This window comes from Phodopus roborovskii, unplaced genomic scaffold, assembly GCF_943737965.1.
Source record: "Phodopus roborovskii unplaced genomic scaffold, PHOROB, whole genome shotgun sequence".
In the NCBI taxonomy this organism is placed as follows: domain Eukaryota; kingdom Metazoa; phylum Chordata; class Mammalia; order Rodentia; family Cricetidae; genus Phodopus; species Phodopus roborovskii.
In genome coordinates, this window is record NW_026125546.1 from 5,921,254 (window position 1) to 5,938,199 (window position 16,946).

The following is a 16,946-nucleotide window of genomic DNA, read 5'->3' on the forward strand; positions in this document are numbered from 1 at the left end:
AGGGAGGGAGGGACACACAGAGGAAGGGAGGGAAGAAAGAGAAAGGGCAAGTATGCAGTGCAGTGCGCATAAGGTGTGGTGGCTGCACCCACTGGACACAGAGTACCGTGCAGTAAATCCCCACCAGGTACCCGGAACAAAGACAGTAAATTGCTAAGAGCTGGCAGCTGCACAGGGTGGGGAGTAACTCGTACCTCGCATGCGCTTTCTATGTACTGTCCCCTAGGTGTCTTGTTGATAAGCTCATTAAGTCCTCCAGGCAGGAACCTGATGAATGATCAGCCCAGGCAAAGAAACAGAGACTCGAAGTTTAACAATTCACTCAAGGACACAAAGCTAATTCTCGACAGAGCCTGGATTTGAACCCGCACAGTCTGGCTGCAGTCTCTGTTCTCTCTTGCTCTCGTGAAACATGCAAGAACCTGGGATGATAAGGTGGTGAACTGAATCTATACCTCTAGCTTCCAAACTTTCCTACTCTTCATATAAGGAGGGGCAAAGGATTTAAAGAAAATTCACACTTCTTACACACATATTCCAGGGTAGCGCTAATTCCAACGAATAGAACCATCTACCTACTTTGTAGTCCTAGTCATTTTAGATCTAATTTCATCTCTGGAACGTGAAACAAAATGTCCTTAAGCAGTGCATTTAACCATCTCAGCAGAAAGCCGCTATAAAGAAATTTCTTGGACATAAAATGTGCAGCTATACGGGTGACACTAAGATTTATATTGTAGATACTCATAACCAGTAAACTACCACCCAGCCATCGACAGGCTAGTTAAAAAGACTTTCAATAGGAAGAGGGTTCATTTATTCACGTACTCAACAAATATTTATCTAGGGCCTACAATGGGACAGAAATTGATTTTAGTGATATAAGAGCATTTACAGCAAAGGTCCCGTCCTCCAGACTGTGGTCTAGAGTGGGGAGGTAAAGGCAGCTATAAAACAAATACACATGTAAGCCTCTGGTGTGTCAGAGAATGATAAATGCTATAATAATAATAATAATAATAATAATAATAATAATAAAGTTAAGCAAGATGGCATGGATGCAATATAGGGACAGAGGTCAGAGAACATCCCTCCAATGACTGCGTGTGCACAGGAGCACGAGGGCCTGCATGCCTGTACACCCAGGTACTGCTAAGAATGGAACTCCAGCCTAGCAAATACCAGGCAAGCTCCATCACTGGTCCATTGTCCCTCTGAGTGAAACCCAAAGGAAAGCAGCCTGGCAGATGTGTGGGTGAAGAGCATTTCAGCAGGAAGGAACAGCTCAGAGCTGTGAGGTGCTAGGTGGGACTGGGACTGACAGGCAGCAAGGTGGCTTCTGCAGATCTGGTACATGCTGGGAGAAGGAGGGGAAGAATGAGGTGACCTTGAAGTGGGCTTAGGGCAGGTCTGCTATGCTATCCGCAGAAAGGGCTTTGGTTCTGCCCCGAGGAAAAACAGGTGAAACCCGGTTGCTAGGTTGTGGACTGAGCAACAAAGAGCGTGCTTTGGGACTTCGAGAAGTGGATGAAACTGAGGCACGCAGGGCTGAGAGGAAACAAAGATGATTTGGGGTATGGTAGGTCTGAGGCAGGGATTATTTGTGCAGAACTATCAAGGAGGCAGTTGGTCCCATCTGTTTGAGTGGAAATGCACATTTTGGAGATCTAACATGCAAATGATATTAAAAGCTGCAGAACCCATAGGAGTCAGGGGAAATACGAATGGAAAGAGGCTAGAAGAGGAAGAGTGATTAATGAGGAGAGAAACAAAGGGTATTGTGAGGGAAAGGAGTCAGGGCAGCCCTGGGAAGGAAGGGGTCCTGAGAGTGTATAGACACTTCACCTAATTTTGTCTTTTTTTTTAAAGAATCTCATTCTGTAGTCCCCTGTGGTGTGGAACTGTGGAACTTGCTTTGCACCTGTGCTGGTTCCTTTTCTTTTCCTTTTTTTTTTTTTGGAGCCACAATTGAGGAGTAGTGCCTTCATCAAATTGTCCTGTGGGAATGTCTAGGGGGGCATTTGCCCACCGTGGGTGGTTCCATCCCTAGGCAGGTGTGACTGGCTGTGGAAAAGGGTAGTGAATCAAGCCGGCAGAGTGTTCCCCCACAGTCTGTAGAGACTTCCTGCCTTGGTTTCCCTCACTGATGGACTCTCACTTGTAAGCTGAAGTAAACCCTTTCCTTCCCCATTGGTTTAAGTCCATGTTTCATTATAGCAACAAAAAGCAAACTAGGACCCTTGGGCTGGCCTTGGACTCATGGTGTTCCTCCTGTCTGGGCTACACGCCGAGATTAAAGGCCTGAATGACCACAGCTGTCTCTTCCATTTTCTCAATGAACTCAAAAGGAAAGCGCATCATGGCAACCAAGAGGAGACTTGGAAGGAGAGGTGAGGGCATGAAACTTTCTAGAAAGCCAGAGAACCAACACCCCACAGACAGTAGTGCTGCCTTCAGGTTCTGAGCTATTCTAAAAAGCTGCTCTTGTGTAGGGTGGCTCTGAAAAATAGAAAACTCAATTTCAGACACACACAGCTTCAGGGGCAAACAGTGGATGCACAGAGGTGGAGGGTATACTAAAGAAGTTAAGAAAGCAGGTAGGGATGTAGCTTGGTGAAATAATACTGATCTAGCAAGCATGAGGTCCTAGATCTGAGGTCTGAGTCAGGGAGAGAACACACGCTCTGTGGGAGCATCAGCTTCCAGCACCTGGTAGGCGGGATAATGGATCAAGCAATAGTGATTGATTAGCAACCAAAAACAACTGGAACAGGGAAAGTGCCTATGACTAACGGGGAGTTGAGCACAAGAGCCAGAAGTGAAGAGGTCACAGGTTCCTTCAGAAGAGGCATGAAGTCAGTGGGCAGGAGGAAAATGCAGACAGGCGGGGAAAAGGAGGATGTATCTATCTGTACTAAGCTATCATGGAAGTGATGGATTCTGTAAGGATAACGGAGAGCCATTGTATTATGTGTCACTATCAGAGGGGATAGTCTTTTGTGTGCAGGAAAATGAGTTTGCAGAACAATTCTACCACTGATTGTTGAGTCTTACAAGATATTGGGCAGGGCCAAGAGGAAAAGCTGACAATCCATGACAAAAGAACATCAAACCAAGGAGTAACATAAGTCATGTATGTGGCATGGGAGGGGAGGAGGAAATGGAGAGCAGCATTGGTAGCGCAGAAACACAGGAACCAACAGTCTGATGAGGATGTCGAACATGTCATCCATCACTGCTCCAAGCACCACCCTGTCCCAAATCTGAAATAATTTATCCCATTGGCTCAGCAGTCAAGTTCAAGCTTTGCTCTCTGGATGTCATGGCTCCTTCCTACCCAGTGTGAAGTTCTGTGAGTCAGACTGAGTCAGCTTCAGGAACGTCCCTTCGACATTTATTTATTTATTTATTTTTATTTTTATTGTGTGTGTGTGTGTGTGTGTGTGTGTGTGTGTGTTCCTGATGAGGGAGGCCAGCCTAGTTAATCTCAGAAGTGGGGGGATGGGAAGAGCATGGTTAAATGAACTAAGTGGAGCCCTCTGGCTAACCTTGCCATAGCATGGAACCCAGGGCAAGAAAGAAAGGTGCGACCCACAAGAGCAGCTCACTTCTATGGAAGAAATTATCCAAAGGCATCTACGTTTCCCACGACACTAAATCTTCTATGCAAGCAACATTTTGTTCACTGATTCTGGGCTACAACTTGACGATGAAAATGAAAGACTCCACAACTCAGCCACGAGGAGCCTATCACCTTTGACATTCTGATGGGTAAGGTTCTATAAATTCCAGAGCACCTCTGTGCAGTAAAGGGACCCAGTAGCACACAGATCAGAACAGGGAGTCCTCAGGCCACCTCAGTGTGGTTGGAAAAGTCAGAGGCAGAGAGTAAGAAATGCAGAGAGGAGCAGACAGAGGAGGGGGCAGAACCAGGGGAGAACCTGAACAAAAAAATAAAAGTGTCCACGGGACCATCACTTGCTCCTCTGTTCCTCTCATGACACAATGGAAGTTTCTGTTGAGGCCCACGATGATGTGAGTGTGTTCTGTTTCTGGGGTCCTTCTCTTGCAAAGAACAGACGCGTTCCAACTTTAGGTCTAAAGAAGAATTCCTATGAAAACTCGATGACCGTAAGAAGAAAAAAGAACAGCAAAAGAGTTTGCAACAGGTATACTGCTTGTATGCTAATGCTTATCAGCTGCATGATACAGGCAATATGCACACGGTAGACACTTCCCTGATTCTTGTGACAACTTATCATGGCAACTTACATACAGTAGGTTTACCTCATGGGTGAAGGAAACTGGGGGTTTGAAAAGTTACACAATGGAACCAGATTTCCAGCCACTGATATCAACTATAAAGTCTAACATTTCCCTTTTGTTCATCTACAAAAGACCTTAGACCATGCACATGGCCCGATGGGGCAGAAAACAGCAATAGTTTCTCCCTCTACTCATTTTAAAAGTGACTTCCGATCACGAGGAGTCCCTGGTATTATAAATGACCCAAGCTTGTCAGATTCACAGCTCACTCAGTGTCTGTCCTTCTCCCCACCACTACCTCACAGGCTCTGAAGACTGGCTGCCACTGACGCTTATAACAGTCTGCCGATGCCACATCCTCCAAAGTCATGCTTCATGAAGCCTTTGAACATTTCCTGTGTTCACCTGAGGTCTCTAACCCTCCATACCCTGGTTCTAGGCATGCTACTGCCACTTATCACATTTTATTGTGATGGCTGATCCATTCACCACACTTAATTTTAGACAAATAATTAGAGGTTGCTTCTTCCTTCTACATCCCTAGTGAAAACGCTGGTGCCCCAATGTTTTTCTAGAAGTCTTGATTTCTATTTTATCTTTACAATCTTTACATCAAAGTTAAAGGGGACACGATGTAATTTGCATTTGAAATTCAGGCACCTCTCTCCATAGCTGACCTTCATCCTCTGGCATTACTAGTCTTTAGAGAATTTATTAAAACAGGTGTGCAAAGATGGTGTCAAGTGTTGACATGCTGGAGAGCAAGTTTTCAAGCTTCAGCAACTAAAGAAATCATTCTGTCTATCCAGATGTATTAACAAGGATCGAAAGGCTCAAGGGCATAAGTGTGGTCAATTCCAGACTTATCTCTGGTCAAGTCCAGATTTAATTTCAGGTCTCCTGATATGATACCTAGACCACAGACCTACATCATACCTCTGTACCTTCTCTACCAAACTATGTCTTTGTTTCTTCATTTCCTCTCTCCAAATTATTTGTTTCTTTGTTCCCTTTCTCCAAACTGCCTTATTTTTTTTTCTTCCTGAATGATTAGTGAAGCCACTGTCTGTTAGATGAAGACAGAGAGGGTCAGAAAGAGTAAGCAACTGGTCCCTAAGGTCCAGTGACTATCACTGAGGAAGGAGAAATAAAGGCCAAAAACAGACAACTGCTGACTTAGAAATCAAGGATTATACATTTTTGGATTGACTGTAGTTGTGTTATTGGCAAATAAGATTTGTAGCTATTCAGCAGCTGTTTTACCTTAGGGTTTAATATTAGATTTTTCAAATAAAATTAATGTGGTTGCAATTTTGAGGGGCAGGGGGTGGAGGCGTTTATATAAAAACATTATCTTTTAGATATGTTTTAATGACCAATACTTGCAAAACTCACCAATCTTACCCCCAAGTAGCAGGGGGACCTTGTTCTTTTCTGTGTAAGAACATAGGATGTTGTTCCCCGATGTTTCAAATGCCTGCTTGATTTGGTAACAAGCTCATAGGAGCCACAGCTACATTCACTGGCCAACTACTATGGCCAAGACAAAACCAGGGGGCAGAGGCTTGTGGAGACAAGGTATATGGCTGAAACAGTAGAGCATCAAGTTTTTAGTGGCACAGAAAGCGGATGACTTCAAGGGGTAGAACTGAAAGGGTATCTTCCAAGTGAGACAATGTTGAAGGTTTTCAGGAGGAGCTAAGCTTTGAAAGGACAAGAAGACTCAGGGCAAAGGGCTACAAAGGAAAGAGATCCCAGGCAGAGAAGATGGGCTTCTGAGGTCCTGAAATCAACAACATGCTCCTTAGATTTTATTAAAGCTTTCCATTGGATCATATCTAAATGTTTTCTTCTAGTATATCCCCCCCCCCAAAAAAATAGACTTCACCCTGGAGAGAAAAAAGGCTGCAAAGTTACTTCTTCCATAGACAAAAACATACAAAAATCCTTGCCAGTCACTGTGGCTGAGAACCATTGCTGCAAACTTATGAGTAAGTTTGAACAAATTTATTTCCTTGCTCATCTAAGACCTTAGACCATGCACATGGCCCAATGGGGGCAGAAACAGGAACATAGAGGCACAGCTTCTTCCTCTATGCATTCTAAAAGTGGCTTCTGATCAGCACTTCTAAATCCGTGGTATTTCAATTTTAGCTTATCAGATCCACAACATAGACTGTCCTCCTTCCTACCTCCACCTCAAGACTCTCTGGAGACTGGCTGCCATAACTGCTTTTAATAGTTTTCAGTTATGTGACATCTCCCTAAGTTACACTTCACGATGCCTTTGAATTTATCCTATGCTCACCTGAGATCTCTAACTCTCCATACTCTGGTCCTAGATGTGGTACTGCCATCCATCACATTTTATTAGTGATGGTTGATTCATTTATAATTTCAAACAAGTAATTAAAGGCCGGTTCTTTAAAAGCTCTTTTATCTGTGTTAAAATCCTTGCACCACATGCTGCTATTGTGTACTGTGCGCTTCACAGACATTCCAACAATTTTGCAACAAATTCTATTCTATGCTATTTTCAGGAAAAAAAAAATCCAGAGTAAGACAACACAAACTAAGTCACATGAATATGGATACACACTCTATGCAGTCTTATTTAATAAGGCGGATTTAATTGCAGAATAGAAGAGGCAGAGAATTCCATTCACTTTGAAAGAATCGGGTTGCCTGGATACACCATACCTAGGGCACCAAGGCTCCATCTCTCGGCCCCACAACCTCAGCATGCGCCTCCTTCCTTTGCCCCTGCTGCCTTGCAAGCCATTCACACAAGTTTCTTCCTGGGTGGCTTCTTTGTTTCTCTTCCTACTTCCCAGACTTCCACTTCATCACTCTACCCCTGCTAGGTTGGACCTTCCCTGCTGCAACTGAAGAAGCTATCTCAGAGCTACACACACCCCCACACCTTTTAGCTCAACCAAAAGCAGCTATGGAAACACAGCCCTTAGGCCACATCTGCAGTGAAATTGTGAAGATTAACTTAGTGAAAACTGTAAGTTCCTCTAAATTGAAAATGGCTTGTCTGTATTTTCAGTGTGATCACCATCATCTCTTCTAAGTATATGTCCATAATTACTTTTCAGATCACCCAAAACTCTAACATGGGCAATGAAAAGATTTTAGGGACATGTCTCGTACATGCCATAACAATATGCCAAGAATATTACAGGTATGCACATACAAAGGAAAAGGAAGATATGGGTGCCTACCAAAAGAGAGAGAAAGAGAGAATTATACAACTGAGTTTAGTGCTGACATGTTGCACGAAGATAATTACAGAGTATTAGAACTATGAAAACAGAATGTCTCCTAAGATAATAATGTCTGGGGGTTTTCTTCCTTAAAATTTATAACTACTACTATATGCATTTTCCCTTCCTAGCAAATATAAAGATCTTTTCAAGTTACACTGCTTAAATGCAATGCATTGGATCAAATGTTACAATAAAAAGAGAAAAACTCAGGTAATTTCCACATTGGCTGGAATGTATTCATTTAATAGCTTGAATTTTAAAATTCTTTCAAGTACAGAATTTCTCAGTTGAAAAAGTTGATAAAAGGAATGATTCTTCCTAAAATATTTAGAAAATTTTCCATTTTATATTTGAGGGGAAAACTAAAAAAATACCTTGGAAATGTCTAAAGCATGGAGAATAATGCATTAAAATATGTTGTAATGTATTATATTGTGTGTAATAAAAAGTAATTTTTTAAAGATAATTACTGAAAAATGAGATAACCTTTATACATACATACAAATTGGGCTAAAAGTAAAGTAACTCATTCCAAAGTTATTGAACCAAAAATGCTTTTATCAAAATAATAAATAGGTGAATTTTATCTATAAAAATACATTTATATGGAACTTCAATTAAAATAAATGTAAAATGAATCACCAAAAGACTGCATTTCCAAGTTTCTGGAAAAGTAGTTTACACACCTGAAACCTCTTATAAGACAGAGATGACTTAGAATTATACATTCTGTTACTGCTATTTTAAATATATTACTAATTTCTTTAACAAGGTTAAAATTATACATTGGAACTTTAAGTTTTAATTTTTTTTAAGAGAAAAAAAGTTACACAGTTGGACATAAAATTATTCCCATATGACATCTATCCCTTATAGAACACTCAGCTTCTCAGTTTAGAGTTAAATACATGAATTCCCAATTTTAAAAACCCACAGAGATGATTCTGATTTGCATTTGTGGAATATGACAGGCAGTATGAAAACACTGAGTCCAGTCATTATTCTTGAAATGCTGTGTATTCATTCGTAGGACACTCCTCAACAAAGAAGTCGGACTTTGGTTCATAGTTTGTAAACTTAGCACAAATCTTGTTATGATAGCCTGCTACCCACAGAGGAAGTTATTCATAAACAAAAACCTCATATTTCATTATTTCAATGCAAAGAGTTGTGAATCTTCCTTGAGTCTTAATTTTTAATCAGTTGGTACTTAATATGAACCATAACCTTGAAAGGTGCTTAATGCTAAATTAACATAAAATATAAGTTATAGCAGGAAAAAACAAAAAAGGATGCCAAGTGAGTTACAACCTGCTAAGAGTTTCATTGGTTTGAGGGTTTGCTTTTTCATTGCCCAAGTGATCTTGTAACTTAAATCATGACATTTCTAATCCAGTTAGTAACAGTTGTTTTCAAATGCTGTAATTAAAAATACTACCCAGACTAAAAATAAACACTTTTCTGCAAAGACACTTACTACATATGATTTTTAAAACAAATTATTTACTTAAATATATTCATGACACACTTACTCTTTTTGAACAAAGTATTTACTTAAATATATTCATGACACCATGGGTTTGTTCCTGCAGCTAATTACTGAACATTATTTTTAGATAAGACTAGCAAATTAATTACCAACAGATAAATCTTGTTTTATAAAGCATTGAGAAGTGTCAGCAGTCATTAAAATGGATGACTTCCATTTGTATCTCCAGCTCAGAGCCCAGTGATTGGTAGTGATTCAATACTTTCATAAAAATAATATTTAATAATTTACTTTGCATATATATTTAAAATTATAAACAAGATTTGCTCAGAAACTGGGTTTTAACTTAGAAGATGTACTCAAACACAAAAAGTGTTTTATGAGTTAGTTTAAAGGCACACCATTACTTATTTTTGTTATTTAAGAAAAATTATTACAATGCATCTGTAAACTGCAGTTTTCCAGTAACTTTTATTCCTTTAGCCTTGCTTCACATTGTAACAGAATTAATTTTATAAAGGCAAAAAAATCCATTGTGAAATTAGTAACATGGTCTAATAAAAAACAAAACATTCATACAAGTAATATTTACAATTCAAACAGAATTTTGTTGGTTTTGATTTTTCCACAGGGTACATAAATTCCCCCTTCTTCTCTCGCATTCTCTCCTTGAGATATTTCAAAGTTTCAAGTCTTCTACAGATAAAGAAATTGTAAAACATCGAATTTTTTTCCAAAGACAGCTGTTTTTCCTTTTACTCCTTATAGGAAGTTTTGAAGACCCCCCCTCCAAAACCTCATTTTCAGCTGAAGTAGTGCATCCAATTTTTCTTAGGTAAAGGAGACATTCTTACAAAGTTTCAAATTTCAAACTCCCAATGAGGCACTTAAATTAAGCACTCTTCTTCATGTGTGCAAGTGCCTATTATTTTGCAGTTGTTATTTATACTGAAATTGAATCTTTTTTAGCTCCCCAGAAATAACTTAGTGAACCCTCAACAGTTACTAACCACTTAATAATAATTGTGACCCTGCCAGCCCCTTAAGTAGATGGTTAACAACAAGAGTGCCTGACAATTTCTAAACCATAGCCTCTGTCCAAAAGGAAAAGATAGGGCTTTTTTTCCCCCCCCTGAGGCCGAAAGGAAGTGAAAGAAAACAAAACAAATGTAGCTCATGCAGAAAGTGAAAAGTGCTTGGACAGATTAGTATTTTCTTTTCTGTACGGCATCCTGCCAAACTTCTCCCGATTTTTGCTTGTAGGAAAGTGCTGCGAACTACCACCCCACGGTCCCCTCATAATTACTGTTGTTTTGTGTTTTTCTCATCCGAGTGATACCCCTGCCTCGCCCTGTCAAAACCCCAACCCTAGGGGACCTTGTGTGTAGAAACCCTTGCCGACTCCGGAGGATGCATCCCACCCGGTTCATTTCACATAGTTTATTTCAGTTTGCGAGATTCCCTCCCCCGCCCCCCCCCACTCGAGTGGCTGCAGTGAGAACCGGAAATTTTCATTTAACTCTCCCCCGCCCTCCGGGCCCCCCGTTCCGAGCCGATCGCCGGGGAGCACAGCCCGGGCAGGGCCTCGCTGCTCCTCTGCTCCGGAAGGCTTTAATTTGCACACTCGCCTCCGGGTGGGTCTGAGACCCCGAGGCTCGCAGGCCCCCGCCCCGCCGCGCAGCCTCCCGGCCTCGGGGCCCCCAATCGCGGCCAGAGACCCGAGCCTCGCCGGCCTCGCCGCGGGCGGCGCCCTCCCTCCGCCGTCCCTCCGCCCTCCGCCGCTGTGCCCACCCCCTGCCCGCAGAGCGCTGCTCGCCCGGGCCGCAGTCAGTTACCTGCTCCGCGCGGCGAGCACGTGCGGGGCCCCGACAGACACTGCAGCTTCGCAGGAGGCCGGCGCCCCCGGCCCGCAGGTAAGGAGCCCCGGGCTCGCGTGGGTGGGCTGAGCGGCTGGGGACCCCGGCGAGGGCGTGGGTGGGTGAGCGTGAAGGGGGGTTGGGGGGAGCTGTGTGGCCCCTCGCAATCTGCTTGGGTTAACCCTTTAGCAGCTGAGCCTGGGTAAGTTATGGGGGTCAGCTGGAGGAGCTAGGTCTCCAGAGGGACCTCCCACACCGCGGACACCCCGACAACCAGGGTCCTGTGCCAGCTTGACGGCTCCTGCGCACAAACACCCCCGTACGTTCAATTCTCGTGGAACGTCTCCCAAAGGACAGTCACACCGAAGGTCGAAATCGCACCGTCTGGGTGGGATTCGGTGGGTCGAGGGTGTGTTTCCGCACCCCACGTTTATTTCCCCTGGGCAAGTTCCCTCTGAAGCCCCCCAAGGTGTGGGTAGGGGTTCCATCTTCCCCACCGAGGGATAGAACGTTCACGCAGGCTTCCCGCAGGCGACCCCGCGGGCGGGTTATGCACCGAGGAATGCACGTAGCCCACCGGGGTTGAAGACCCCGCGAGCACGCGTGCTTGCTTCGTGCCCCAAGCGTACTTTTATTATTATTATTTTTTAAAGCCTTGCAGTTCAAATGCGCACACACCCTGGCCCAGAGCAGCCCGGGGCTCGGCAGCGCACTCGTCCCGTCCCTGTGCACGTGGGCGTATCTGCGCGGGCGCATCTGCGTTTGCGCACACGCGCGAGTCGCGGTCCCGCGGGCGGCCTCCCCTCGCTGCGCGGGTGGCGACCCTTGCGGCGTTTGGCAAGGCTTCGGGAGAGGCTCATGAACGATTGCATTGAGTGTGAAGACAGAGAGCAGAGACAGAAAGCAGAAGGAGGCGGCAGCAGCCTTTGTAGTCGCGGAGGAATGCGGAAATGTTGAAGCACTATGTCAAACTTTTTTGAAATGGGGTCAAGTCACATTCAGCCGGCGTGGGAAAGCAACAACAACAACAAAAAAGTGGAGGAGGGGATGGGGCTAGGCACCGCCGCTCCGGGCCGGGGGGTGCGGGCCTGCGGGGGTGGGACGGCTGCCGCCTCCGGGAGCCTGAGCTGGACGCGGCCGGAGGGGGAGGGCGGGCGCAGAGGCCGCGGCTCCCGCTACCTGTGTGGCCCTCGACCTGGGGCGGACGGCCGGGCAAGGTCTGGGGGTCCTTTCCGCAGCTTTTCAGGAAAGCTCTCAAGGGAGCCCGGAGAGGCCCTGCCCTGCCCGCGCTGTGCAACATCCGCACCCAGTGGGGGTCGCGCCATGTGTTCTTTAATTCCAGGCACAAGGGCGAGCGGGCGATGAGGGGTGCGGGGCAGGTAAACGCACGCCGTGGGTTCCGGACACGGGGCTATCGTGGGCCAAGGTCCAGCCTGGGCTGGGGCCGCCGTGGGACGGGAAGACTCTCTCGGTCGTCCCTAACGACTGAAGGGGAGGGGACGCCCGACGCGCGTGGGACCCGGCCTCCAGCCGCTGGGCAGCCGAGCGACCTTCTCAGCTTCCGACCTCCAGGCGCTCGGGACACCGGGCGGAGGGTCTGCAGTCGCAACCCAAGGGCAGCCCCTGTCACACCCGGGAGTGCAATGCTAGTCTCCCGCCCCCACCGTCGTAAGGGCGGTTGCTTCTACTCGGGTGCGAGGGTTGAAGTCAGCTGAAAACCCAAGGACCAGTTAAAGTCCCCAAGTTACTCTTTCAGGACAGGACGAACGAAAGTGACGGACCTCCCTTCCCAACACCCCTGGGATCTCGGGTTGGGGGGGGACGAGGACAAGGCACTTCTCCCCTTTCAGGGCCCCTCGCTCTCCCACCCCTGGTAGCCCCAGCCCTCCCCTACCAGATGGTCCGTCCTCCCGGAGTTTGCACCAGGGAGGTCCTCTGAGTCCGAGGCACAATTCTGTCTCCCACTAAGATCGCCATACCCCAAAGACCGTTTGTGTATGCGAGTCCCTTTGAAAGGTCTCGGTAGAAAAACTGAAAGTAGAAAGAAAGGAAGCAATTTCCGAGAGCAGATGTCTGACCACCCCTGCTCGCATGCTCCTAGCATCGGGTTACAGGGTCCTGGGAGCCCCAACCCCATTCCGCGGCCGCACACGGGTGAACCCGCGGCCCCCCCACAGCAGCTTCCGAACACCCCCCCCAGCCGTCCGGTCCCCCGCACGTCCAGGGCCCCGGAGTCCGGGGAGGGCGGCGGAGGACAACGGTGTAGGTATAAACATTGAGTCGTGACATTGACGCGCCCGCGCCTCCCCTCCCCCGCGCTCCCGGCACACTCTGGGCTGCTCGGCACGCCCCCTCCCGTCCCGCTGCGTCCCGCGCGGCGCTCATCCCCGAGGGGCCCCTGCAACCTCCCCTCGCGAAGACTGCACGAGCTTGGGGAGAAAAGTAACTCGGCTTTCTTCAGAGAAACCGGGCAGAGATCAGGCTGCCGGGTGGAGGGTCGGGGCGAGCAGAGGGGAGGAGGAGGGGAGCTGGTGGAACCCGGTGGGTGGGAGCCTCTGGGGCTGTGTGTCTGATCGCACTTTCCCCTTGTCCTCCCGTCTCCTCCTCCTCCTAGGTGCAGAGATTGTGGGCAGACTATGTAATCGCCGCGGAGGGGGAAGAGGAGGGATCGGCGCTCTCCAGCGGCGGCGCGGCGGCTCGGCTAGGCGGAGTTTCGCGGCGACTGCGCCCGGCTTTCGCCCGCGGGGCGACGAGGTCGCTCGGTCCAGCCCGGCGGCAGCGGCGAGTCCCCAGTGCGGGCGTCCCCGAGCCTAGGCGTGCAGGCAGCGAACGCACACTCCGACCGGTCCGTGCCGCGCCGGCAGCGTCCAGCCAGCATGGAGAAGGACAGCCTGAGCCGCGCCGACCAGCAGTATGAGTGCGTGGCGGAGATCGGCGAGGGCGCCTACGGGAAGGTGTTCAAGGCCCGCGACCTGAAGAACGGCGGCCGCTTCGTGGCTCTGAAGCGCGTGCGAGTGCAGACCGGAGAGGAGGGTATGCCGCTCTCCACCATCCGCGAGGTGGCGGTGCTGAGGCACCTGGAGACCTTCGAGCACCCCAACGTGGTCAGGTGAGCCGGGTCCAGGAAAGGGAAAAGGGAAGGTGCAGGGCAAGGGACGCCTGGTGACCCAGCCAGTGTCAGTGGAGTTTTGCCCGTCGAACCGGTGACCTTGACGGACAGGGCAGAAAAAGGAGACCTGCAGTGGCTTTCCTGCATCCAAGCAGCCCTGAAGTGTTTTCGCTCCAGTCGATCGATCCTTGCCCCAGGGGTCGTGGGTGGTGCGGTGTGTTGGGTGTCTTAGGGACAAAACCAGATAACCTGGAAAGTCAAGCCCTTTCTTACTTTTCCCAACAGTGGGGGAACTTTTGAGAGTCTGAGAATGAGAGGTATCGAGCTTGTGGTGATTAGAAGGAAATTGTAAGGGTGGAGCCTAATACAAATAAAGTTTAAGAAAATGCAGAAATGTGTAACAATGTGTTTGCCAATCACATCCACAATGGTGCTTTTTTTTTTTTTTTTAAGATGTAGAACAATGACTTCTGATGGTCTAAGAAGTTTCAATGCTGACGCCTAATGTTAAACATTGATTTAAAAAAAAATATCACCTTCCACTGCTGGGTGCTAGCAACACTGAGCCAGAGCCAGGAAGATCCCAGTTCAAGGCCAACCTGAGTTACAAAAGACCCTATCTAAAGAGAAAGGAAGGAAGAGCTGGAAGGAAGGAGGGGATGGGGGAAGCCTCTTAAAGCCCTTACCTGATTGTATCATTTATTACCTGTGGACTGGTGTGGTCGGTCTTAGACTGCCTCTCCCAAGTGTTAGATGTAATTCTAGCATGTGGTACTCCAAAGCCTCTTTTCCCTGGAAGAGTTGTGCACGTGGGTGGGGGAGGCATTCTTAATGAGCTCTCCTGTGAAGTAAGTAACTTTAAAAGAAAGTGTGTGCCTACCTATGTGGTGAGGATAATAATGGCGTTTTCTCAGGGGTGCTGGAACTTCCCCATTATGCCTTTTATTCTTTTTTAAACAGATGCCTAGCTCAGAGTGGAAAGGGAATGCATGGACCCTTGTACAAATTAGGTGACGATTTCACCCTTCTTACTCAGGTCTGTGTATAGGAGAATCATGATCTTGTTGTCTTCATCCTGTCTTCTCATTCCCGTGGGGATTCGGTGCAACAAATACGAGCCTACTGTGTGCCCTGGGGATGAAATTATGTAAATAAGCACAGCCAAATATTTTTGTAGAAAGTCAAACAATTTAACATTAGTCATCAAAAGGGAGAGACCCAAGACTGAATACCAAGCCCCTCCGCAGACTCAGAGTCTACGGAATCCTGAGAGGTTTTTGACCTGCTTTGTTCCCAGTATAGTCAGATTCAGGCCAGAATGCAGCAATGAGTCATAATACATAAATAAGTAGAAAGACACTGTAACCATAGGACCCCATCACACCTATGCTTTAGTTAGGTGACGTGACGGGTGCAGGGCTGGGGTGTGAGAACAGAAGATAATTCAACTTTTGAGACTGAGTCTTCTACAAAGTCTGAATTTACACGAAGCAATACATTACCGTGTGTGTGTGTGTGTGTGTGTGTGTGTGTGTGTGTGTGTGTGTAAAAGGAGGTCTGTGATAATGAAGGGAAAAGAAAGGCACATATTGACTCTCAGTTACTATCCTAGAGGAGTGAATCTGTAACAAAGGATCAATTCCCACTTGAGAATTTAATACCAAATTTCATGTGTGTGTTACCCATGGAGGATCCAGGTAAAGGTGATTATCATACATGCAAATAAAATATTGTTTTTACACTGAAGCACTGTTAAACAAAATCCCTTGCATAACCTATTCAGTTCGTTGCAAATTCTTATAGCAGAAGAAGGCTGTTCTTCCCTGCTGGTGAGACAGGCTACCTAGCTCATCCCCATCTCCTCCTTTATCCTCATGAGATTGGCATGTCCTTAGACAGTTTTAGTTGACCCTATGAAGGGATTCTGAACTGTGTAATTAAGAAGGATCTGCTCATAAGTTAAAAGAAAACATGCTTTGTAAATTTGTTTTTACTTTTTATGACACCTGCCTACTTAGAGCCATCTAAAAGTACCAGCACTTCAGGTACCTGAATATTTTAGAGATTATCAGTTCCTTAGCCTAGAACAGATTTCCAGGAAGGGATCATTATCCCATGTTTTTACAGAGTAAATCAGATTTCGTGTTTAGACACCCCAGGACTCCTGTGACAAAATATTTCCCCAGGGTGATGCATCACACTACTCATCCCAGATGGGAAGCCCCACTACAGGCCAAAGTACAAATACCACCAAAGTCCAGCTTGATTAATCAATGAGTCTTAACTGGGGTTACTTAACAGGAATATGGGTGAGGGGTTATTTATAGTAGCAGTAATGACTCAATGACAGTTGCAGGTGGAAGCCCACCCCACCATAAGTGACATCTCAAAAAGCTGGGAATGTAGATCAGTTGCCCAGCCTGCAGGTAGCTCAACAGGTTGGAGAGTGCGTTTTCCAGGGTCTTGACCTCTCCCAGGCAGCTACACTTGTTTCTGCTTCTTCCAGAGAGCTGGTCTGGTCTCAGAGTCTTTGCAACTCTGCTGGGGGTGAGGGTAGGGCTTGTTAGTCTGTTTTGCAGAATGACTCAGCTCTTCGGAGAGGGACTTTCTGCTTGTATGGCAGGGAGGAGTCTCCTGAATCTGGTCAGTTTCAAGGACTTCTTGATGCTATTCTGAGTTGTTTATCTTTTGCTTAAGGAGTTTCCTATGGGATAGAATGCTTAATCTTCAAGGAAACCTACACAGCAGGGACCAAAGAGCTGCTTGTGTACCCATACCCTGAATTTGTTAACAAAGGCAATTGATGGTCTGTAAACAGAAGTTTCTGTCCCACCAACTCCCAAATAAACACACGGTGACTTAATATTTTAAATAGTCCAGCAGTTGCTCAGGCTTACAACTAACCAGCTCTTGCATTTTAAGTTAACCACTCTTCCTTATTATGCTCTGCCATG

The 16,946-nt window shown here is 46.5% G+C and overlaps 1 protein-coding gene across 1 annotated transcript in view; it reads left to right on the plus strand.

Moving 5' to 3' along the window:
- The first annotated feature begins 10,851 nt into the window (after window positions 1-10,851).
- The window catches only part of Cdk6 (cyclin dependent kinase 6), a 183,047-nt gene continuing 176,952 nt past the window's right edge, over window positions 10,852-16,946 (plus strand). Inside the window, exons 1-2 of the mRNA XM_051177186.1 lie at window positions 10,852-10,940; window positions 13,498-13,992. Coding sequence (XP_051033143.1) covers window positions 13,760-13,992 — 233 coding nt within the window. The 5' untranslated portion in view covers window positions 10,852-10,940; window positions 13,498-13,759. The remainder of the gene's footprint in view (window positions 10,941-13,497; window positions 13,993-16,946) is intronic.